General features: G+C 43.8%; 1 protein-coding gene across 2 annotated transcripts in view; it reads right to left on the reverse strand.

Moving 5' to 3' along the window:
- Nucleotides 1-23,693, reverse strand: part of CLN3 (CLN3 lysosomal/endosomal transmembrane protein, battenin) — a 71,506-nt gene that overhangs the window by 35,133 nt on the left and 12,680 nt on the right. For both annotated transcript variants that reach the window (XM_030210163.1, XM_030210162.1), the window contains exons 3-5: nucleotides 5,629-5,725; nucleotides 5,185-5,298; nucleotides 4,945-5,024 (exon numbers count right to left, since the gene is read on the reverse strand). In XM_030210163.1, the coding sequence (XP_030066023.1) occupies nucleotides 4,945-5,024; nucleotides 5,185-5,298; nucleotides 5,629-5,725 (291 nt within the window). The remainder of the gene's footprint in view (nucleotides 1-4,944; nucleotides 5,025-5,184; nucleotides 5,299-5,628; nucleotides 5,726-23,693) is intronic.

A 23,693-nucleotide genomic window follows, 5' to 3' on the forward strand; every position in this document is an offset into this window, starting at 1 on the left:
ATCTCTGTCTAGTATTTTTCTAACATGCAATGTGTTGTGTTTTGCTGCAAAATTTCTGAATAAATATGATTTAAACATAAGAAGTTATAATTTCACTTTAAGAGCCTGGCATCTTAACTGCCTACTGGTATATGTATAATTATCTGAAATACGACTATCTTTAACTGCTGGCACTTACATGAATAAGTAGTGAAAATCGTCACTTTTTATGATTTATTAGAGATTTGTTATACTGCACCATTTGTAAAAGCAAGTCAAGGCGGTTTATAAGAAAAATGAAATAGAAAAGGTTTAAAATAATCAGAGAAAAACATTCCAAGAGAATCACAGTTGCTCAATCCAACCAAGCCTAGATCAATTGTTTAGCCCCCCCCCCCCCCCGCCCCCACAAAACACCATGCAAAAACAGTTTGTTTTTAGTAAGGTTTGAAAGGCTTTATAAGGATGGTTCAGATCAAAGAGACATGCGTAAACTGTTCCAGAGGTGGGGAGTCCAGCTGCACATTTAGACAAATACATATGTTATTTTTCTATGTATCTTATGGCTTTGTGTTCAATGGGCCTTTTGTAAAATAGGCTGGAAATTGTGAATGCCCAGCTTTGGACAATCCTATACAAAATGGGGCTTCACACGTCTTTATGTAAAACATGCTTTAGACATGAGAATGGTCGTTATCGAATATGTATAACTACACACAAGTATGTGTGCCAGGTGATGTGTGGCCAGAGCTGCAAGGTACATGTTAGATAGTGAATATATTACACAGAAGAATACGTTAGATAGTTGCACGGGAACAGAAATTTCACCTGTGCCCGCCAGTTTTTCAATTTTTTAATAGGCACCCTGTTACAGACTTACCTTCTGCACTAGCAATTTTAATGTGTGTACTTTCTGCAAGTTTATCAAGAGAAGCGATCTGTACTATTTCTCTTTGAAAAATCAGCCAGTACAAAGTATACACGCCAAAAGTGTCTGTGCACTTTGCATCCTGCTATTTGTGTAGGTGGCAGAGGGACGGCAAATTAACATGCATATATTTGAAGATTATGATGTTGTCTTTCCCTGATCTAAACGTGCTAAAAAATGCTCTTTAGTCTTTTAGTTGCACTTGATCAGGGTGATTTTCAAAAGGTATTTACCCGGATCAAATGGCTTTATTGAAAATTTCCCTCCCCAGTTAGTATAAGAAGAAATCATTCTGAATCAGTAACTGGAACATCAACAGCTTTCACAGACTAAACCAGAAACTGATTTCACGGATATGTGATAAATTACAGTGTGGTTATATCACGTGAAACTTGCTGATTCAAAGACTCAACTACAGACTGTCTACAAGGTTTCAAACAGTGGTTAGTTTCAGCCACAAAAAAAGAAGGACCAGGATTGGCAGTGACCAGCAGGGATTGTAGTTTGGTACTAAGAACATGGATATACTCATCCTCTCAAGAAAAATGCAACACGGTCGTGGATTCAAATAGCAAATGATTTACTCCAGATATCATATGAAACCTCTCGTCTTCTAGATAAAGCCTGAAGATTCTCCTTATTTTGATCCATAATATTTTGCAACTATTGAATTTGTAAATTCTACTTCTCAAACAAAAGGGAACATTTTAACATACAGTCAGGGCCAACTCTGCCATTAGACAGGGCTAGGCAGTCACCTAGGGCAGCAGCAAAAAGCCAGTGCAGTAAAAGCCAAACATGGATATGGACAGCCCGAGAAAATCTAATGACCAGTATATACTTTTACCTACAGGAAGAGTGAGCAGTTTTCCATTAGCTGGTATTGGGATGGTATTGGAGGGCTGGTATTGGGGTGATCATGAATGGGTTTTTTTGTGGGGGGGAGGGAGGCAGCAAAGGGCCTAAAAGTTAAGAGGGGAACACGTTGAAGGTTTTCTTAGTGTACTTAATACCTTTACAGTGGTCTTGCATACAGTGAACAAAATTCAGTTTCAATCAGGGCAAGAAGCACAACATACTTGAGGACAAAATATTTTAAGGATATATATTGGGCATAGGAAGGAGGCAGGTGGTTACAGGGAGGCACATTATCTTTTGTTCTTTGATTATTTTTATTTGCAAGCGGTATATAAAAAGAAACTTTGTAAGATATTTAAGAAATGTTAGCAAGAGCTAACGTTTCATACACATGGCCTTTAGTATTCTAGAAAAAGGAAAAAGCTCCGACAATGTAATTAACAGAAATGAGAAGAGACTCTTAGATATGCTGGACAGCTTAGGTCAGCATATCTTCAATAAGAGACACAAGAAGCCTCCCTGGGCAAGTTTTCTTTCAACTGAATACAGGGCCACAGGGTCATTGATTATGCTATAACTGATCTACACATCAAATCCACTGATAGTGAGACCATAATCTTTATCTGTCAGACCATACCAATACATCAAAATATAAAATGCCAATAGCCACTGCCTCACCCAAAAAGATTTCCCTTAAACATGGATATAATAAATTAAAGAATACACAAAAAGAACCCAGACCCCTCCCCAGAGACTCAAAACCAGATCAACACCCTTCTCTTATATTATACCAACCAAGCAAGAAGATTTTAAATGTAAATTTCCACATGGCAGTATGGGAATTACTAGCCTGCTTACACAAAACTCAAATTCAAAGTAACCTGGTAGATCAAAAAAGTGAGCCTATAATTTAACTTGAAGCAGAGATCTTCAAGGAAGGTTTATACAGCATCTACCAGCATGCACGGCAAGATTATAAAGCAACCTGCAGGCAGTAAAAGGCAGAATAAGCACAGAGTATATCTGAAATCGGGTAGGCCATAGTGGAGGAGTAGCCTAATAGTTAGAGCAGCAGGCTGAGAACCAGGGGGAAGTAGGCATCTATTTTCCTTTATATAATATGTGCCTATAAAAAGGAGTATTGTCATAGAAACCAAGGTAAAAGAACCTCAACAGAAAACCTGAACCTCCAATTCTGTAAATCTTCCACATCCACAACTCCCCACACACTATGACACTCACATAAAAAAAAACAGAATATTCAAATTCTGGTGTCATCTCAGTAACAGCAGCACAAACGGTATCTCCTAGAACACCAAAACCTGCCATTCCAAAACAGTACTAACTCCCAGGATTTAAACAGTAAAAATCCAAACTTTGAAAAAGAACCACTGCAATTACCATTGGCACTATACCAATAATATATCTTTAATTGAAAGGTATAGTTAGGAAAACATAACCAGCTAGACTGCTACAGATCCCTGCATTGCAATGACATGCTGGTAGAACATCTCACCTTGGTCACAAATGTTAAAATGGCCACTTACATTGCAATTGCTCTTTTGTGACAGCAATTGAGAGGAGAGAATAATACAGCTGCTTGTGAAAATGTCACATATATGCTTCCCCCCACCCCTACCTAAACATCCCTTTGGGAACATTTCCTTACAATCGGGCTGAAAAGGAGTCTATGGAAGCCCATGTATGCTTTTACCAGATTAAGCAGGAACAATTTTCAGACAGGCCTATATACTTGGTTGAAAGGTTTTGAAAATTGTGCTTTACCACAAGGGACTCCTTGGACTAAGCAAGGGGAGGAAACAAGCAGAGGATAATTTTCCATTTACCTGGATAAAACAACTTTGCTGACAACTGGATATAAGTACGGGCAGGCATGTGCAGCATGCTTTTTTTCAATGAGGCTCAAAAGAATCATTCCCAGGAGTGTTTAGCTCTGGGGAGAACAACAGTATATATGCTTGGCATTTTCAAAAGAACCATTCCCAGGAGTGTTTAGCTCTGGGGAGAACAACAGTATATATGCTTGGCATTTTCAAAAGAACATGAGCTATGTTATCCCCTTCTCTGATACCTACACAAAATAGCAGGTTCAAAATACGATGGTGCTTTTACCATGCATACTTTGCAGCTTCTAATTTTCAAAGGGGAACAATGCATGTTGTTTCCCTTTGAAGATTTACCGCAATGCGCAGGCTAAAAATGCCTTCATGTATTGGAAATAATGTGGGCTATTTAAAATTGCTTCAAAAAAACAGTATGAGCTGTTCTTCTTGCTTCTGTAATCTAATACCACAATACTAGTGAACAGCAAAAAATAGACCCAAAGGGTGAAATAATTTAAAGTTCTTAGTATATGGGTATAGCCCTCAGAGACCGAGGATTAACCAAGGTCTGACCTGCAAGACTCCAATATCTACATAAGATTGTAGTGTCTGCGGTCCTCTCTCTTTCATAGGGCTATTTTATACCCATATTGGTGTTTACTTATGTAAAGAAAATCATTTTTTTAGTTGATATCAAGAGAATCATTCTTTTTGCTGAATAATACAATCTCAGTAAACAACAGTGAAGACTTCAAAACAGCACTTAGCTTTCACTGGAGTGGCGCAATAACCCCTCTAATTGAATAAACAACGGGCCCGTTAAGAATTGGTCCTAGTATTTGCGTCCCAGCACGGTCAAGTGACACCCCGGTTTAACATTTATATTGGGCCAAACCTGAAGAAGCCTGTAAAAAGGTATAAAATAGCCCTATGAAAGAGATAGGACCGCAGACACTACAATCTTATGTAGATATTGGAGTCTTGCAGGTCAGACCTTGGTTAATTCTCGGTCTCTGAGGGCTATACCCATATACTAAGAACTTTAAATTATTTCACCCTTTGGGTCTATTTTTTGCTGTTCACTAGTATTGTGCTATTTAAAATTGCCCCAACAAAGCATCTCCCTGCAACCAAAGACCATCATGGGACACACTATCTCCTCAGGATTGAGGACTTACACAGGATACACCCTCTCCCTGCAACTGAGGATGGTCACAGGAAACACCATCTCTCTAGGACTGAGGACTGCCACAGGACACACTTTCTCCCTAGATCAAGGATTGATGCAGCACACAGAGATACTCCCAGGTTATAATGGGTAAGGAAGTTCCTTACTTGTACGGGACAAGGTGCAGGAAGAAGGGAGCTGTGAATTTGATCACCAGGGTGGGCAGGATGTCAGCTAACAGAATCGCCTGCAGAGGGAGAAAGAAAGAGAAGGAGATAACTCAGTCATCCCACAATAACATGGCCAGTGTCTGTGATAGCAGCTCTCCTCCTCCCCTCTTCTTTGATAATTTATGGTGATGAAGGTGGTGTTGTCCCTTTCTCCACACCTCTTCCTAAGGGACTCACCGCAGTAGAGATGGCATTGCAATCATAACGACTACTGTTGGAGTTGGGCGGAGGTGAAGACAATGGTGGAAGGGAGGAGGCATTATAAGAGATACTTGTAGTGAAGACTTCAAACTGGAAAAAAATACAAACAGTGACATTAGATATAGATAGAGATAAAAGGAATAGAACTCTGCTTTTTTCTTTTCTGTCCTACTCCCCTGCTCATGATGCATCCAGTTCCCTTTCTCCCTCCCTTATGCATTAGTGTGTCTGCTTCCTTGATGCCATGCCCCTTTTGTATAAAAGGTCCTGCCTTTCTGTTCCAACATACATTTATTCATGTTTGCAGTGTCAGTAAAAACTTTCTATTAAGCTCTCCATCAGTCACCCATACTCCCTACCCAGTGTCCCCCTGTCCAATCACCCCTGGGTTCCCTCTTAAAATGCTTTAAAATCACTCACCTCTGCAGTCCTGTTTTGAGCTTCCTGACCCCTTAAGATGTCATGGGCTGCACTCAGCATCACTACATAGGCAAAGTTATTACAGAGTCCCAGCAACCTGTGGAGAATTAAATTAAGAATATCAGATATCAGAGAAGAAAGTGTCTTACTTATGTGTCTGCATGCATACCTGTTCTTTACACGTGTACACATTTGTGTGTTTTATATACACATGTATATGTTATAGGGCAGTGGCCAATGATGCATCTCTAAAACACAATACATCCATTTGCACAAATCTATACTGAACATTACCACATTTTAAAGGTCAACCTTCTTTATTTCTCTCCTCCCCAGTCATCTTATCTGCACCAACGAAGGAGAGGAGCCGGAGCTGAAGAGGAACCTGAAAAATGTGGAAAGGAACAAAGGAACATAAAGAAAAGAAGAGAGTGAGAAAACGAAACAGAAGAGAACCAATGGGCAGAAATGGTGAAGGGAATGCTGACAGAGGAGAAAGAAATGGAGAAGAACATGGAGGAGAAGAAACAGAAAAGATGAAAGGAGGGAATAATAAGAGATGAAAAGGAACATGGAAGGAAGAGATGAAAAGGAACACGGAGGTAAGAGAAGGAAGAGAAGAAAAGAAACATGGGGGGAGGAGGAGGAGACAAAATGGAGAAGAACATGGAAGAGTGGAAACAGAAGATGAAGGAAGGGAATAAGATGAGATGAAAAAGAACAGGGGGAAAAAGGAACATGGGGGGGGATGAAAAGGAACATGGGGGAAGGAGGAGATAAAGGAACGTGAGGAACAGAGAAAACAGAAGATGAAAGAAGGGAATAAGAAGAGATGAACATGGGGGGAGAAGAAGGAGATGAAAAGGAACGCGGAGGGGGAGGAGGAGGAGGAGGAGATGAAAAGGAACGCGGAGGGGGAGGAGGAGGAGGAGGAGATGAAAAGGAACGCGGTGGGCGAGGAGGAGGAGGAGATGAAAAGGAACGCGGAAGGGGGAGGAGAAGATGAAAAGGAACGCGGTGGGCGAGGAGGAGATGAAAAGGAACGCGGTGGGCGAGGAGGAGGAGAAGATGAAAAGGAACGCAGTGGGCGAGGAGGAGGAGATGAAAAGGAACGCGGTGGGCGAGGAGGAGATGAAAAGGAACGCGGTGGGCGAGGAGGAGATGAAAAGGAACGCGGTGGGCGAGGAGGAGGAGGAGATGAAACGGAGCATGGGGGGAGGAGGAGATGAAAAGGAACATGGACAAAAAGGAGGAAAAGATAATAAGGAGGAGCTTGGAGAAAGAGGAAAGAGAGTAATTCAAGGGCAAGGGGATATGGAATGGAACCTAAGAGAGTAAGAGGCAGCAATGGAAGAAATGCTGGGGGAAGCAAAGCAAAGAAAAGGCCAGAAACAGGAAAGGCTGGTAAAGAGGAAACTGGAATGAGCAAAAGAGGGGGAGAGCAGAGCAGAAATAAGATGGGTCGAGATAAGATCAGAAGAAGCATAACATCATCTGTAGCCTCCTTTATAAAATCCTGGATCTATCCATATGTATGCTCTATGATATTCAGAACAATCTCTTCTAAGTCTTCTTCTTCAATGGTCAGATTGAAAAACAGGACAGATGTATGTCCTGTTCATATTTAAGCAGCATAGTGGAATTACTTAAAGAACAGGACTGGACTGTATAAAGCAGGTTGCTTGGCCAACCGGTGTGCATGTATATATGCTTTAAGAACACCTATGTGAGAAACCCCAAAAGGTGCTTATTTTACAAACGCCAGATAGCACATATGTGACTTTATAAACAACAGAATGTAAATGCTCTATGCACACATTTAAAAAGGTTAAAAACGTACTTCTTCACTCAAGCATTTGGAATATTGAATATTTCAGATGGGGGAACAGTCTGAATTTAGGGTAATCTGAGAGATATGCTTTTATATAAACCTGTTTTCTTGTTGTAATAATATACTAGGATTTTAGGGTGCAGGGTTGGATACATGGCTCTGAAGTGACTGAATAGGTCTTTCCTAGAAATATGACATTCCTTTCTATATTTTTGTTTTAATTGAACTTGTGAACCGTCATGATCACATGGCCCAGGCGGTATAGAACGTTCTATTAAACAATAAATGTTTTACTCTTGCTTCTAAAGTGGTGTAAATATCTGCATGTACTCATGTATTTTATGAAACCTGCACATACATCATACCCAGTGCATTTTTGTTTAGCAAAAAAGGTGGCGGTACTTAAATGCTAGGCCACCCTTCAGGGGTGGGGTGATCACTGAGGGACCCACCCCACAATAGCCAGCCCCCCTGCAACCAGTCACAGAATCAATGACAAGGCAGAATTGGTGTGTAGAGCCTGAGCTCTTTCATTAAAACTAGAGGACCATGGGTCAATTTTAGCAGACAATGGAAAAGGTGCCGGTACTCAGTACCCCCAAGTACCCCCTCAAAAAAAGCCCTGATCATACCTAAAAACTTGACTAGCTGGACTAAGAACCACTGGTATATAGAATCTACTAATTATCACTGCATTCCAACAGAGGATCTGAAAAACAAGCAGTAGTAGCTGGATTATAGTGAGTTCAGGCACATAAGCACTGTGAATCAGAGAGACATCCTACAAATGAGATTCAGAGAGGCAGATGACTTGCCCTGCTTCCACCCCCTACCCTCCGTAGGCTCTGATGCTCAGAAGAAAACACGGGCACTAGAGGCCATCAGCGCCAGACTAGCGCCTGCATTAACTAGCGCAGAATGCTCAGAAGGCTCTAAGCGCAGGAAACGAGTGCATCAAGGATTAGGGCAATTAGCATGCTAATATAGTCAAATGGATGTAGATGAGGTCATTTCCTATTTCCTCCCAATGCTCGGATTACAGAGCACAAAACAAAGCCGCCTTACCTCTGCAAAAAAAAAAAATAACTCCAGCTCGGAGCAGGCGTTAGGGAGTTTGAAGCAAAGAGACATGAGCAAGTCTTCTTTAAAATCTGCCAGTTTTGATTGGCTTTGGAAGCAGAAGGAAGCCTGTGGAAGCCTAAGAGCTGGTTGTGAAAAACGAATGTGCACGAGTCAGAGCAGACCCTAAAGTGAGAGCGGACATTGGCACCAGTTTCCTGCATTTAAATATAAGCCTTCAAAAGCTAACAAAAAAAAAAAATTGAAACACATATTTAAAGGCGCGGAAAACAGAATCCCAATGTGTGCTTCAGAACATGAACCAGTGCTAAAGGTATTTCGCGAATTGGTAACTGGCACCTCTTCCTTCTCCTTCCCTCCGGCTTTCTGGGGATACGCTGAAGAACTGTGCTTAGCGCACAACTCTTGAGCAGCCAGGCACCATCCTCCCCCTAACTTCTAAACAACTCCCTGGTGCTCAACGCTATGAGCGCACATATACTTGCATCTCATTAGCGTTGAGCATTAGGGAGTTGTTCAGATGTACTGTTCCAGAGTTGTTTAGTACAGCGCCGGAGTTTTGAGCATTGGAGTCTTAGGGAGAGGTTGTCTGAGGAGCAGTTAGATAGTGATCTGTCCCTTCTGGGTGTATATCATGGAAAACCCAGCCTCTCAAATACTGTTTAAAGGTTTAATGAATAGGTATTGAGTGACCTGTTTGTAATGCTTAAAGTATAGGTTATACTATGAACGCACTTTTATATCATGGTAACTTTTGGAAAATACTCTGAATAATAACAAAAGCCAGTTTGCCCACCATCAACCCATCAAGAGGCTGTAATAATTACCCAGTTCTCTCAGGCAGAAGTTTCGCAAGGGGCTGTTGTAACTCCTCCTGAAAGGCAGAGAAGAGGGTGGCAAACCAACATTTAATATTGTTCAGATATTTTATCCAAACCTTGTCATGACAAAGTCCATTCACAGCATATTTTTACCTTTTTAGTTCTACACACAAAAAGATTGCAAGTTGTCAGACCACTGGGGGATTAATTTGCTTATGCTGGATTTTTTTTTTTTGTAGTATTTTGTAGACCAGTTGATGTCTATTTGCATTATGAATCACTTGCCTACTTCTGAGTTTTGGAGAACAGTCATCATGGTTTCTTCAACCCCATATTTAAGGTGTGCTCTATTCAGCCTCCACCAGCTTTGATTCAAATGCCACTGGGAACAATGTAGAAAGTGATTTTAGGATTCTCAGTTCTTAAAAAGATTTATATTATTATATGAAGTTGTGAAGGATTTTAATTTTGCAACATTTATGCATTACTGAAGCATAGATTCTTAAACTGGATGTAGTCTTACTGGATCAAGCCTTGTTCACTTAAGGCATCAAACGTGACTATCAGGTAGTGGTGGAGAAGTGCTTATTTTAGCACAGGTAGCTCTACAGTTTCACCGGGTTGAAACATCATTCCCTAATAAATCAAAAATGACCTTGTTCCGAACTAAGACCTGGACTGTTTGTTAGGTATACATTCTGCCTTAGTGATTAATGCCTTTACCAAATAAATACATTTGGATTTTGGTGTTTTTAATCTACTTATACTAGGTGATTTTAATTCACATATTGATGCTCTACTTCTTTATCTTTAGCCAATGGAATTTTATTGGTAATGTTTGCATTATGCAGATGGTGGCCACACCCACATAAATAAGGCCATATTCTTAATCTTACATTCTTGCCAAGTGGTTCAGGAATTTAATTAATAGCTTGCCCTTGTGAGTGTTCTCTGTATCCTGGTCAGACCATCATGTGATCTCTTAATATTCAATTAAATATTCTGATGCCTATAGTGAAGCTATAATCATGCTCATTTATATGTCACTAGTAAAAAAGGCCCGTTTCTGACACAAATGAAACGGGTGCTAGCAAGGTTTTCCTCGGAGTGTGTATGTTTGAGAGAGTGTGTGAGCCACAGTGAGTGTGACAGAGTGTGTTTCACACAGATACAGTGTGTGTGAGAGAGTGTTTGTGTGAGACAGATATAGAGGCTCATTTTCAAAGCACTTAGCCTCCCAAAGTTCCATAGAAACCTATGGAACTTAGCCTCCCAAAGTGCTTTGAAAATATGCCTCATAGTGTGAGAGAGTATGTGTGCGATACACAGACTCTCTGTGAGAGCGAGAGTGTATGAGATCGAGAGAGTGTTTGAGAGTGACTGTGTGATACATAGAGAGTGAATGTGATACAGTGTGAGACATAGAGTGTGTGGTAGACAGTGTATGAGAGACACTGACTGTGTGTGAGAGAGAGAGAGAGAGAGAGAGTGCCAGAGATACCTCCCCCCCCCTCCCTGTGTGGTCGCAGGATCCCTTCCCCCTCCCTCTCTGTGGTCACAGGACCCCTCCCCCCTCAGGACTCCCCTTCCCCCTGGTCTCTGGACCCCCCCCCTCTGGTCTCAGGACCCCTTCCCCCTCTGTTGTTTCAGGCCCCACCCCTGCCGCCCTTGCCACCACGCCCTCCCCACCAGGGTGCAGCTGCTCACCCCCCCCCCCCATGGTGCCACCGCTCCTCCCCTCCACCCCCCCCCCGAGGTTGCCGTCGCTCCCCCCCTCCGTTGGACGTCAGCTCAGCTGCCATTTCCGACCACTGCTGCTTCTCCTGTCGAGCAGCAGCGGCCGGTACAAAAAAAAAAAAAAACCCTGCAGAAACGCTTTCAAAAAGGAAGCGGGGAACCGCAGGCAGCCATCGGCTGTCAGCTCTGCATCCGCTCCTCCTCTCACCTCGTTGCGCTCCTCCGGGGTTCTACTCTAGGGGTAGTGATGTGAGAGGTGAGAGGAAGAGCGGATGCAGAGCTGACAGCCGATGGCTGCCTGCGGTGCCCTGCTTCCTTTTTGAAAGCATTTCTGCAGGTTTAATTTTTTTGTTTGTTTTTGTACCGGTCGCTGCTGCTCGACAGGAGAAGCAGCAGTGGCCAGAAATGGCAGCTGAGCTGATGTCGGACGGAGGGGCGGCGACCTGGGGGGGGGGGGGGGGGGAGCAGTGGCTGCTGCGACCTTGGGGGGGGGGGATGGAGGGGGTAGGGGTGGCAACCTGGGGGGGGGGGTGGAGGGGCGGCGACCTCGGGGGGGGGGGGGGGGGGGGAGACACGTGGCAAAAGCCTGAAACTGCACCTCCAACGTTCCGAAAGCTGCTGATTGGGCATTGTCGCTGGTGACGCTTCTGGACCGAAGTGGGAGACAGTAGAACGAATGCCTCAAGGCTTATGTCCATGCAGTCAGCTTCAGAACGTTGGAGGTGCTTTTTATTATATAGGATAATACAATGATGGCTTAGTTGCTTTTGCTAAATGGTCCTTTGAGAATGGGAGGCCCCAAGTTGATGGATGTAACTTCATTAGTGAATTTGTGGGCCTCTAGGATTGGTAGAGCAGGCCCTTGTGAAAACTGTCTCCTCAAATTTAAAGAAGGCATTCGTTTTCTCAGGATTTAGTTGTGAAAAAAAAAATGTTCTGTACACCAGCTGAGCTTATCTGGTGTTGGACATGCTCTATGACAGATAAGACCATCCACAGGAAAATTCAATTAGCTTTAAGCCATCCCTGAGATCTACTTTACATGGTCCAACAACTCTTTTGTCAGTTACCTGCTGTGAGACTCATCGCGTTCATATCACCTCAGTGGATCCTTTCACATTGTATGGAAGAAAAGTAGATTATATTACAAATTCTGTTCAAATAGCTGATGTAACTTGCAATTAGCTAGCTCCAAAGAACAGATGATTTTGGCATAAAAACATGTTTCTGGTTGATGTGGACAGGATTCTCATGATCTTACAATCTATGAGTACCATTACTGAAAGCTTGATGCATCCTTCTCTTAAGTGGGCATTAATTCACACCGTTTTGAAGGAAGTCTTTATTTGAGCCTTCAGAGGTAAGCAATATTGCTCCATTTTGTTGCCACAATATTTGAACAGGCTGCTTGTCAACAGCTGCAGGGCATTCTGGATATTCATGATATTTATACATATCAACATGGTTTTCATCCTGGCCATGATCTCAGGCATTCACTGTTGATTCCATTCTTCGTGGGCCTAATAACTCTGATTGGACTTATTTTTAGTTAATTGTTTTTTTTTAAAATTATGACCATACATAGCGGTATGCTGGAGCCGGCTCACCAGAGCCGCTTGTTATTTTTTAAAGAATTCTGGAAGCCAGTTGTTAAATTTTAACAACCGGCTCCAAAAATTTGGGCTGGGGTGACTCAGGTCCCCTCCTGGTGGCGTCAGCGTCCAGCTGCCCTGTGGCTTGGACATCTCACTTGCTCTCCTCCTCTCCGACCCTTGAAGTGGCAAAACAAAAAACAGCATGAAACCATGCGTGGGGCCATAGACCTGCGCGCACTACTGCTGGCTCCATTCCTCCTCCCTCTCCAAAACAGGAAGTTATATCCTGAAGGGAAGGAGGAGGAAAGGAAGTGGGCAGCAGCACTAAGGGCTACAGCCCCATGCACGGTTTCATGCTGCTTTTTTGTTCTTGATGGAAATTACAATCAAATTTGATAGTAGGATGACATCCATTAAGTTCTTCCACAAATTGGCGTAATTCAGCTGAAGTTCTATTACATAACAGAAATATGTCATCTATGTATCTGTCCAAGTATACAACCTCATTATAACCTGATGAGGGATAAACTACTACTACTACTACTATTTAGCATTTCTATAGCGCTACAAGGCGTACGCAGCGCTGCACAAACATAGAAGAAAGACAGTCCCTGCTCAAAGAGCTTACAATCTAATAGACAAAAAATAAATAAAGTAAGCAAATCAAATCAATTAATGTGAACGGGAAGGAAGAGAGGAGGGTAGGTGGAGGCGAGTGGTTACGAGTCAAAAGCAATGTTAAAGAGGTGGGCTTTCAGTCTAGATTTAAAGGTGGCCAAGGATGGGGCAAGACGTAGGGGCTCAGGAAGTTTATTCCAGGCGTAGGGTGCAGCGAGACAGAAGGCGTGGAGTCTGGAGTTGGCAGTAGTGGAGAAGGGAACAGATAAGAAGGATTTATCCATGGAGCGGAGTGCATGGGAAGGGGTGTAGGGAAGGACGAGTGTGGAGAGATACTGGGGAGCAGCAGAGTGAGTACATTTATAGGTTAGTAGAAGAAGTTTGAACAGGATGCGAAAACGGATAGGGAGCCAGTGAAGGGTCTTGAGGAGAGGGGTAGTATGAGTAAAGCGACCCTGGCGGAAGATGAGACGGGCAGCAGAGTTTTGAACCGATTGGAGAGGGGAGAGGTGACTAAGTGGGAGGCCAGCAAGAAGCAGATTGCAGTAGTCTAAACGAGAGGTGACAAGGGTGTGGATGAGGGTTTTGGTAGAGTGCTCGGAAAGAAAGGGGCGGATTTTACGGATGTTGTAAAGAAAGAAACGACAGCTCTTGGCAATCTGCTGGATATGAGCAGAGAAGGAGAGAGAAGAGTCAAAGATGACCCCAAGGTTTCGAGCTGAGGAGACAGGGAGAATGAGAGACCCATCAACAGAAATAGAAAACGGGGGGAGCGGGGAGGTAGGTTTGGGGGGGAAAATGAGAAGCTCGGTTTTGGTCATATTTAATTTCAGGTGGCGTTGAGACATCCAGACAGCAATGTCAGACAAGCACGCTGAAACTTTGGTTTGGATGCAAGGTGAGATATCAGGGGTAGAAAGGTAGATTTGGAAGTCATCAGCATAATGGTAGGAAAAGCCATGGGATGAGATTAATGAACCAAGGGAAGAAGTGTAGATAGAAAAGAGGAGGGGACCAAGAACAGAACCCTGAGGTACACTGACAGGCAGAGGGATAGAAGTAGAAGAGGATCCACCAGAGTGAACACTAAAGGTGCGGAGGGAGAGGTAGGAAGAGAACCAGGAAAGGACAGAGCCCTGGAATCCAAGTGAGGACAGGGTATCGAGAAGTATGCTGTGATCGACAGTGTCAAAAGCAGCGGAATGATCAAGAAGAATGAGGATGGAATATTGACCTCTGGATTTAGCCAGTAATAGGTCATTGAAGACTTTAGTAAGCACAGTTTCGGTTGAGTGGAGAGGGCGAAAACCAGATTGTAGTGGGTCAAGAATAGCATGTGAGGAGAGAAAATCAAGGCAGCGGCGGTGAACAGCACACTCAAGTAATTTGGAGAGAAAAAGGAAGGAGGGAGATGGGTCGGTAATTAGAGGGACAAGTAGGGTCGAGTGAAGGCTTCTTAAGGAGAGGTGTGACCACAGCATGTTTAAAGGCAGCAGGGACAGTCGCAGTGGAAAGTGAGAGGTTGAGAATGTGACAGATAAAAGGAATAAGAGCAGGAGAGATGGCATTAAGAAGGTGGGTGGGAATGGGATCAGAGGAACAGGTGGTACATTTTGAGGAAGAAAGGAGAAGTGTAGTTTCCTCAATAGTAACTTCAGGAAAGGAGGAAAGGGAATTAGGGGAAGGAGAGAGAGGGGAAGGGACTAGTGGAGGGAGAGGTGGTGAGGTAGAGAAAGCAAGGTTTATCTTTTGAACCTTGTTGTGAAAGAACATAGTATTCTTCGAACTGACCCATACACAAATTAGCTATCGAAGGGACAAATGATGCCCCCATTGCTACTCCAGAAACCTGAAGATACAGCTTGTCATCAAATAAGAAAAAATTGTTTTTAAGGGCCAGCTCTAAAAAACTTAACAAAAATTGTGTAGGTACTTGATTTGGCTTAGGGTGAGACTCCAAAGCTTGTTCTACAATTTTAACAGCCTCCCCTTGAATCATACGTTTGAACAACTGCAATGCATTGTCATAGATTCAAGTTTCTAAGGGAAAGAGACTGTGGGTGTGGGAATCAAAAAAAACTTCTTTGGAGAACAGAACAACAATGGATTTATCAGCTTGACACTGTGGAGATGCTGGGGGGGGGGGTTGAATAAGAGCACTGAGTGGAATGCATTTTATTAGCTTACACTGGCCCATTTAAATTTTTCAGTTCGTTGATTTGACAGAGATTCTTGGTGTCTTTTTGAAATCCGAAGCCATCTTTTGTCAGGATAAGGCAAGTTCGCAATTTCGAGTGGAAATGGTATTCTTCCTGAAGCAGCAAAAGTGAATGGCGAAACAAGGCACTCTTGTTGAAGAATTTATAACACTTTTTGGAATTTAGCTGTTGGGCAGTATCCAGGATAGCGAAAGCACCAGAGAATTAGAACACAGTGGACGGTGATACTGAAAGAGTTAGAGCAGTGCTACTGTTTGTCAAATAAGTGCATATATTTCCACTAGTGGGATATCAGAGGGTAAATGGTAATAACTTTATTTTATGGGCACGATGGAGCTTTTGTCTATTTGATGTGTATGATGAATGCTATATTTTATTTTGTGTATGTTTCTTTGTTTTCTTACAAGAATTCCAAGATTGTACAGAATATAAATAGATAGACAGACAGAAAGACAGATAGATAGATAAAGCTACAGCCCCCAGGCCTAGCCACTCCACTAGTCCTCAGCTGCAGCACCAACAAGCCACCTCCCCTTCAGGCAGCAGGAAATGTCTTAATAAAATATTATCTTCTGTCTTGCAATAAGAGCTATGAGATTTTGCAGTTATCATGAGACTGGCTTCGCGGCAGCAGGAGATGATGTCTTGTCTTATTAACGCCATCTCCTGCTGCCGATGGAAGAGGAGGCTGCTTAGCACAGTGAACCACGGGAGAAAAAATTAAATCGGGACTCCTATAACACCATTTCTCCCAAGGTACTGGGGATGAGGGGGGAGGAGGGAAAACCCTTTCAGAGCTCCAGTAACTAAACCATTCTAAAAGCAAACACATTCCAGACTTATATAGAAAATCTATCCTAGTAATAGAAACTGAAATGCAAGTTATCAGAGATGCACATTTCCCAAAGCTGACATATTAACAAATTTAGAAAAATATATATATTTTTCTACCTTTGTTGTCTCAGCATTGCTTTGGTCCAAGTGTCTCTTTTCTGCTTTTCTATTTTTTCTTAACTCTCTTTCCAGGATCTCTGTCCTTTTCACATTTTTTCTCTCTCTCTATGTCCACCATCCATCTTTCCTTTGCATCCTTTATCCATCCTATCCTATATCTCCCCTCTGTGTCCCTCTCCATATTCACCTCCTGCATCTAGCACTGCCCCTCTCCATATCCAGCTTCTTCCTTCTCTCATCCTTTCCTCTTGCACCTCCTACCATACCATCAACATTTCTCCCTCATGCACCCCCTCTGGCTTTAGCATTTCCCCTTCCCTCTCTCCTCTGCTACCACAGCCTCACACCCACCGTGAGGCCAGCATTTCTCCCTGTCTTCTGCTACGCCTGCCCCCAACCCACCTACCCACCTTGAGGCCAGCATATCTCCCTCTCGCATCCTGAATCCCCTCCCTCCACCATGGTCTGGTATCTATCTCTTCCTCTCTCCATTGGTCAAGCATACATCCCCTCTTCCCACCCCCCTTTCTGGTCCGGGTCATTCTCTCTTCCTTCACCCTCCCAGTCCAGCCTCTCTCCTCCTTCTCCCCTCATCCACCTCTTTTGAGGGTCCAGCATTTTTCTATGTCCCATCCCCCTGTGTATGTCTGGCCACTCTATCTGCTTATTCCTCCCCACCCCCCTAGATCTGGCATCTCTCTCTGTTCCCCTCCCCCTCCACGTAGGTCCAAACTCTCCTTTCTCACCCACCCCATGGCCCTCCCAAAGCGGCGGCAGTGGCTCACCAGCAGAGATACCGCTGTAAACAGGTTGCCTGAGGTTGGCCCTGCCAGGGCCTTTTCTCTGCCATGTCTGCCTCCTGTGATATCACTTCCTGTAAGCAGACATGGCAGAGGAAAGGCCCTGGTGGAGCCATCCATAGGCAGCCTGGTTATAGCACTGCCTCTGCCATCCAGCCATCATTGTTTTGGGAGGGCCTCCGAAGGGGGCAGGAGATGCTGGACACGCAAGGGGGTGGGGGAATGAGGAGAGTGGTATTGGACACTTGAGCAGGTCAGGATCAAGGAAGACAAACAGTGGGGACAGAGAGCAGAGGACAGCCCCTGGTTCAGTGGGAGATCCTTGCTCCCTAGCAGGAGTGAGGAAGATGACTCATTGAATGCTGGCAAGTCTGCACCCCCCCCCCCCCCCCAATCAATCCTCTCTCCATTAACATACATAGACATGTATTTAACATGCAGAGAGGTTGGAAAGAATTCAAGTCAAGCTCTGAATGCTTTTCCCAGTTGTTGATTAACTTTAACTACCATTGTAAAGACAGAAAAGAAATATAAATATATTCTATTTTACATGTTGCATTTTAGTCTCTTAAGATGGCTTTAGATCCCAGATTTTGTTCAACAAGCGCTCCTTGGACAAATGTTATGAGAATCCACTAGGGAGAAGGCGATACTGGTCCTGCTTTTCACAAGCAAGAAAAATATTTCTAATGTCCAAGGGGCCGATATTCAAAACTACCGCCTGCATTAATATACAGTTAACACCAGGTTTTCGTGCAGGTTATACAGCGCCGAAAGCTCGGAGGCGTCAAGCACCAGTGTTAACGTGCATGCCAAAGATAGCCACAAATTTTATTTGAAATTATATTTAAATGGGTGTAAATGAGGTCTGTAGTATTCCTTCCCAATGTTCAAACAGAAGCACTGCAATGCCCAGAGGCAAAAGGATGGCCTTTAACACTGAAAACTTACCGCTAGCTTAGGGGTAGTGTTAGAGGCCAACTGAATTTCAGTTTCCTCACCAAAATCAGACTGAAATCTGAATTCAGATTTCTGCCAAAAAATGCCTCACTTCCCCTCATCCCACGCGACCACACATAGGCCCTTTCAGGAAGTCTCCGCAGCCACTGAATCAGAAGCAGTGGTCATTGTGTCAGGAGGGCCTATGGGTGGTCGGGTGAGATGGGGGAGCGGACAGTGATCGCTGGGGGAGGGGGGGCTTCCACCAGGAGGGAAGAGGCCTGGGAGGGGAGCTTTTCTGGTCAGATGTGGAAGAGGGAGTGAGGCGGGGACAGTTTCATTTACAGTTTCAGTTTCTGCTGAAACTTAGCAGCCAACTTTGGTTGCAGATTCGGTTTTGGCAGAAATCAAAGATCCTGGGTTCATTCAGGCCATAGGTAGTGTTAAAGGTTTTCAGGAGATTCCTTTTGCAAGCAGAAGGAAGCCCTTGCAACTGTAAGAACAGATAGTGAGAAACAAACGTGTGCGAGTCCGAGCAAACCAAAAGTGAAAGCACACACTGGCACCTGCTTTTCTGCGCTTAAAATTTTGGAAGGCTCACATATAAAAGCGCAGAAAACAGCACTGATGTGTGTTTGCAGTTCCGGTTTTGTCTGGACATGCGCACAAGAGCCATGCTTAATGCAAAACCTTTGTGCACATGCGCCAGTCCTGTTCCTTCCCCTACTTTCAGTTTACTAGCGTGACTTAAGCATGTATATCAGTTGCATATCGATTCCTTTTGAGCATCCCTGAGCTATTTTTTTTTTAGCAGGGTTGTTGAGTTGTGGGCTTTGGCACCTGGCTTTGAGCATCGACCCCCAAGATGGTAGTCACCAGGGCTCTTATGATCATCAGACGGTGTTGTTTACTTATGAGGAAAGGCACAGATGGTCACACAAAGGTCTGATCCCTGAGCTTTACGAATTACAACTCTGTTAAGACTGGGCATCACTGTATTTTAGACACTGGCAGGGTTGGAAGATGTTGTCCAATAAAAGACTAATCTAAAAAGAATCATAGATGTTTACTCTCCTGAGAAGAAAATTAAAAAAAGAGGTGGCAGACAAGGTCAGGGCACAAAATTGGCATTCCAAAGGTGATCTCAGAAACAGAAGCAGGGGAGTAGGAAAGGTAATTACAACAGCAAACATGTACATGGAGTAAAACACAGCTGATACCTTACTTCACTTTAAATCAGCAGTACAGGGATATCACTAAGACAGAGGTGAAAAGACAGAACGAGAAATACTGAACAAATACTTTTAATCTGTGTACAAAAAAGGAACTAAAGAAGAACAGGGGGTAGTTGGCAGGCATAAGGAAGAGCGATAAATGACACTCCATTTAAGGTACATAAGAAAGGAAGTGCATGGAACTAGAAAAACCAGGCAATGGAGCCAAATGGACTACATCCAATCTAGGAAATTAAGAGAACTCAGGTGCTGGCAGCACTAACAGATCTGCTCAATCACCCTTTATTATTATTTAGATTTTGCTCACACTTTTTTCAGCTGTAGTTCAAGGTGAGTTACATTCAGGTACACTAGGTATTTCTCTGTCTCTGGAGAACTCACAATAATTTTGTACCTGAGGCAATGGAGGGTTAAGTGACTTGCCCATGATCACAAGGAGAAGCAGTGGGATTTGAACCAGGCACTCCTGGATGTCATACCCAGTGTCCTAAGAAAGAAGAGGTTCCACAGGACTGGAGAAGGGCAGAGGGTACTCTTCTTCATAAAAATGAAACTGGAGAGAAGGCTGGTAAGTGACAGCCAGGCAGTTTGACCTCACTGGTGAGTAAAATAATGGAAGCCCCGCTCCATTGCCTTGGGTACAAACTCAGGCCTCGATGCACTAATTTCCTGTTAAAGCACCGATTGCTATTTCCAACTCAGTAAAAAAATCACATTGTTGGAAATAGTGAGCAATACTCAAGAAATGGGATGCAAATGACCTGCTTGCAAAAACAGTGAGCAGCTCAGTAGGGGGAGAGCCAATCGGTCTGCTGAGCATGTGTGGAACAGCCAATTGCTAAGCATGGCTGCTCTGCACATGCTACAGACAGCTTTCATACATGCAGATAAGCTAAGTGTATGAAAGCAGTTGGTAGCAGGGGCGTAGCTACGGGTGGGCCTGGGTGGGCCCAGGCCCACCCAATTTCAGCCCAGGCCCGCCCAGCGCCAGCCCCAGCACCCATTGCCGGTCACTGCTGCTTTTCCTGTTTTCCCTCTTTTCTCCCCATCCTTCCAAGTTTTCCCTCTTTCTCCCCATCCTTCCATGTTTTCCCTCATTCTCTGCCATCCTTCCATCTGTTTTCCCTCTTTTCTCCCCATCCTTCCAAGTTTTCCCTCATTCTCCCCATCCTTCCGTTTTCCCTCTTTCTCCCCATCCTTCCATGTTTTCCCTCATTCTCTGCCATCCTTCCATCTGTTTTCCCTCTTTTCTCCCCATCCTTCCAAGTTTTCCCTCTTTCTCCCCATCCTTCCATGTTTTCCCTCATTCTCCCCATCCTTCCATGTTTCCCTCTTTCTCCCATCCTTCCATGTTTTCCATGTTTTCCCTCATTCTCTGCCATCCTTCCATCTGTTTTCCCTCTTTTCTCCCCATCCTTCCATGTTTTCCCTCTTTTCTTCGATGAGGCCCGCCCTGCATGCCAGCGCCAGCCCCCATTGCCGGCCACTGCTGCTTTTCCTGTTGAGCAGCAGGGCCGGCGCTACAAAAAGAAGAAGCGCTAACGGCGCTAAGGACGAGAAATGTTTAAAAAAAAAAAAAAAGCGCGGCACCGGCAGGCACTGTCTCGGCAGCCTTGAGGCATTGGCTGCTGGCTCGCAGGCTCCTCCCGTCTGCCTTAAGGCTGCCGAGACAGTGCCTGCCGGTGCCGCGCTTTTTTTTTTTTTTTTAACATTTCTCGTCCTTAGCGCCGTTAGCGCTTCTTCTTTTTTGTAGCGCTGGCCCTGCTGCTCAACAGGAAAAGCAGCAGTGGCCGGCAATGGGGGCTGGCGCTGGCATGCAGGGCGGGCCTCATCGAAGAAAAGAGGGAAAACATGGAAGGATGGGGAGAAAAGAGGGAAAACAGATGGAAGGATGGCAGAGAATGAGGGAAAACATGGAAGGATGGAAGGATGGGAGAAAGAGGGAAACATGGAAGGATGGGGAGAATGAGGGAAAACATGGAAGGATGGGGAGAAAGAGGGAAAACTTGGAAGGATGGGGAGAAAAGAGGGAAAACAGATGGAAGGATGGCAGAGAATGAGGGAAAACATGGAAGGATGGGGAGAAAGAGGGAAAACGGAAGGATGGGGAGAATGAGGGAAAACTTGGAAGGATGGGGAGAAAAGAGGGAAAACAGATGGAAGGATGGCAGAGAATGAGGGAAAACATGGAAGGATGGGGAGAAAGAGGGAAAACTTGGAAGGATGGGGAGAAAAGAGGGAAAACAGATGGAAGGATGGCAGAGAATGAGGGAAAACATGGAAGGATGGGGAGAAAAGATAGAAAACAGATGGAAGGATGGGGAGAGAAAGAGGGAAAACGGATGGATGGGGAGAGAGACTCTGGATGGAAGGATGGGGAGAGAAAGGGGAGAGACTGGAAGGATGTGGAGAGAGAAGGGACACTGAACAGAAAAGGGTAGAGTGATACAGAGACACTGGTTAGAAAGAGGGAGAGAGACATTAGATGGAAGGATCAGGAGAGAGGATAGATGGATGGAAGGATGGGGAGAGAAAGAGGGAAGACGCTGGATGGAAGGGTAGGGAGAAAGAGGTGACACTGGACGGAAGGATGCAGAAAGAAAGAGGGGAGACTACTGGAAGGATGGGGAGAGAGAGGGGAGACTGGAAGGATGGGGAGAGAAAGAAGAGAGCTGCTGGATGGAAAAGGAGAGTAGTGAAAGACTGGAGAATAAGAGGAAGGGGCATGGGGAGAACAAGGGTGAGAAAAAGATGAAAAGCCATAAGTAGATGAAGGAAATTAAAGAATGGATAGTAAGAATGAATTAAATCAGGACAGAGAGAGAGAGGCAGAAAAATATTGAAGAAAGCAAAGAAAAAGGAGAGAAAAATGAGAAATGGCCAGGAAACCGTGGCAGAAGAGTTAAGCGAAAACGAAGGAAAGCAGAATCTAGAGACTGGGAGCGACACAATGAGAAAAAGTAAATGGCCATACAAGAAAGGTAAAGAAAATAATTTTATTTTTAATTTAGGATAAAGTAATATGGTACCTGTGTTAATGAAGTTTCAGAGACCAATACTTCCTTCCTTAGGTCAGGCGAGGATACCGTAACAGCATTATACTGACCTGAGGCAGGAGGTTTTGGCCTCTGAAAGCTCACTTGAAAAGGGTGTTAGGCTATTAAATAAATTTTCTGAAATCTGATGCACTGAAAAGCAGCACTTTACCCTGTGTGACAAATGCATCTGATTAGCGTGACTAAATTTTGCTGGGGGAGGGGGGTAGAGAGCCCACCCACTTTGGGTTCAGGCCCATCCAAAATTGGCAGTCTGTCTACGCCACTGGTTGGTAGTCTTTTTTTGTTTTCTTGTTTTCCACATTTGACAGTAGGAAGGAAGGTAAATGACGGCCGGCATGGTTAAAAAGTGAGGTGAAGGAAGCTAATAGATCTAAAAGAAAATCCTTCAGAAAATAGAAGGAAGGATCTGACTGAAAATAATAAGAAACAGCATAAGGAATGGCAAGTCAAATGCAAAGTGCTGATAAGGAAGGCAAAGAGGGACTTAAAAAAAAAAAAGATTGAGTTGGAGTCAAAAGCACAAAATAAAAACTTTTTTAGCTATATTAAAAGCAAGAAGGTGGCAAAGAATCAGTTGAACTGCTAAATGACCGAGGGATAAAAGAGGCACTCAGGGAAGACAAAGCCATAGCACAGAGATTAAACAAATTCTTTGCTTTGGTCTTCAAGGAGGAAGATTTGGGAGAGATTCCAGTGCCAGAAATGGAATTCAAAATTGAGAAGTCAGAAAAACTGAATGAAATCTCTATAAACTTGGAAAGATATGGTGCAATTTGACAAACTGAAGAGTAGCAAATTGCCTGGACCGGATTGTATTCATACCAGAGTACTGACAGAATTGAAAAATGAACTTGAAGAACTATTGTTAGTAATATGTAATTTATCTTTAAAATCAAGCATGGTACCGAAAGATTGGAGGGTAGCCAATGTAAAGCCAATTTTTAAAAAAAAGTTCCAGAAGTGATCCAGGAAATTACAGACCAGTGAGCCTGACGTTGGTGCCGGGCAAAATGGTGAAGACTATTATAAAGAACAAAATTACAGAGCATATTCAAAAGCATGGATTAATGAGACAAAGCCAACATGGATTTAGTGAAGAGAAATTTTGTCTCGCCAATCTACTACATTTCTTTCAAGGAGTGAACAAACATGTGGATAAAGGTGAAGTGGTGGATTT

The sequence above is a fragment of the Microcaecilia unicolor genome, chromosome 7 (assembly GCF_901765095.1).
Source record: "Microcaecilia unicolor chromosome 7, aMicUni1.1, whole genome shotgun sequence".
Taxonomy (NCBI): domain Eukaryota; kingdom Metazoa; phylum Chordata; class Amphibia; order Gymnophiona; family Siphonopidae; genus Microcaecilia; species Microcaecilia unicolor.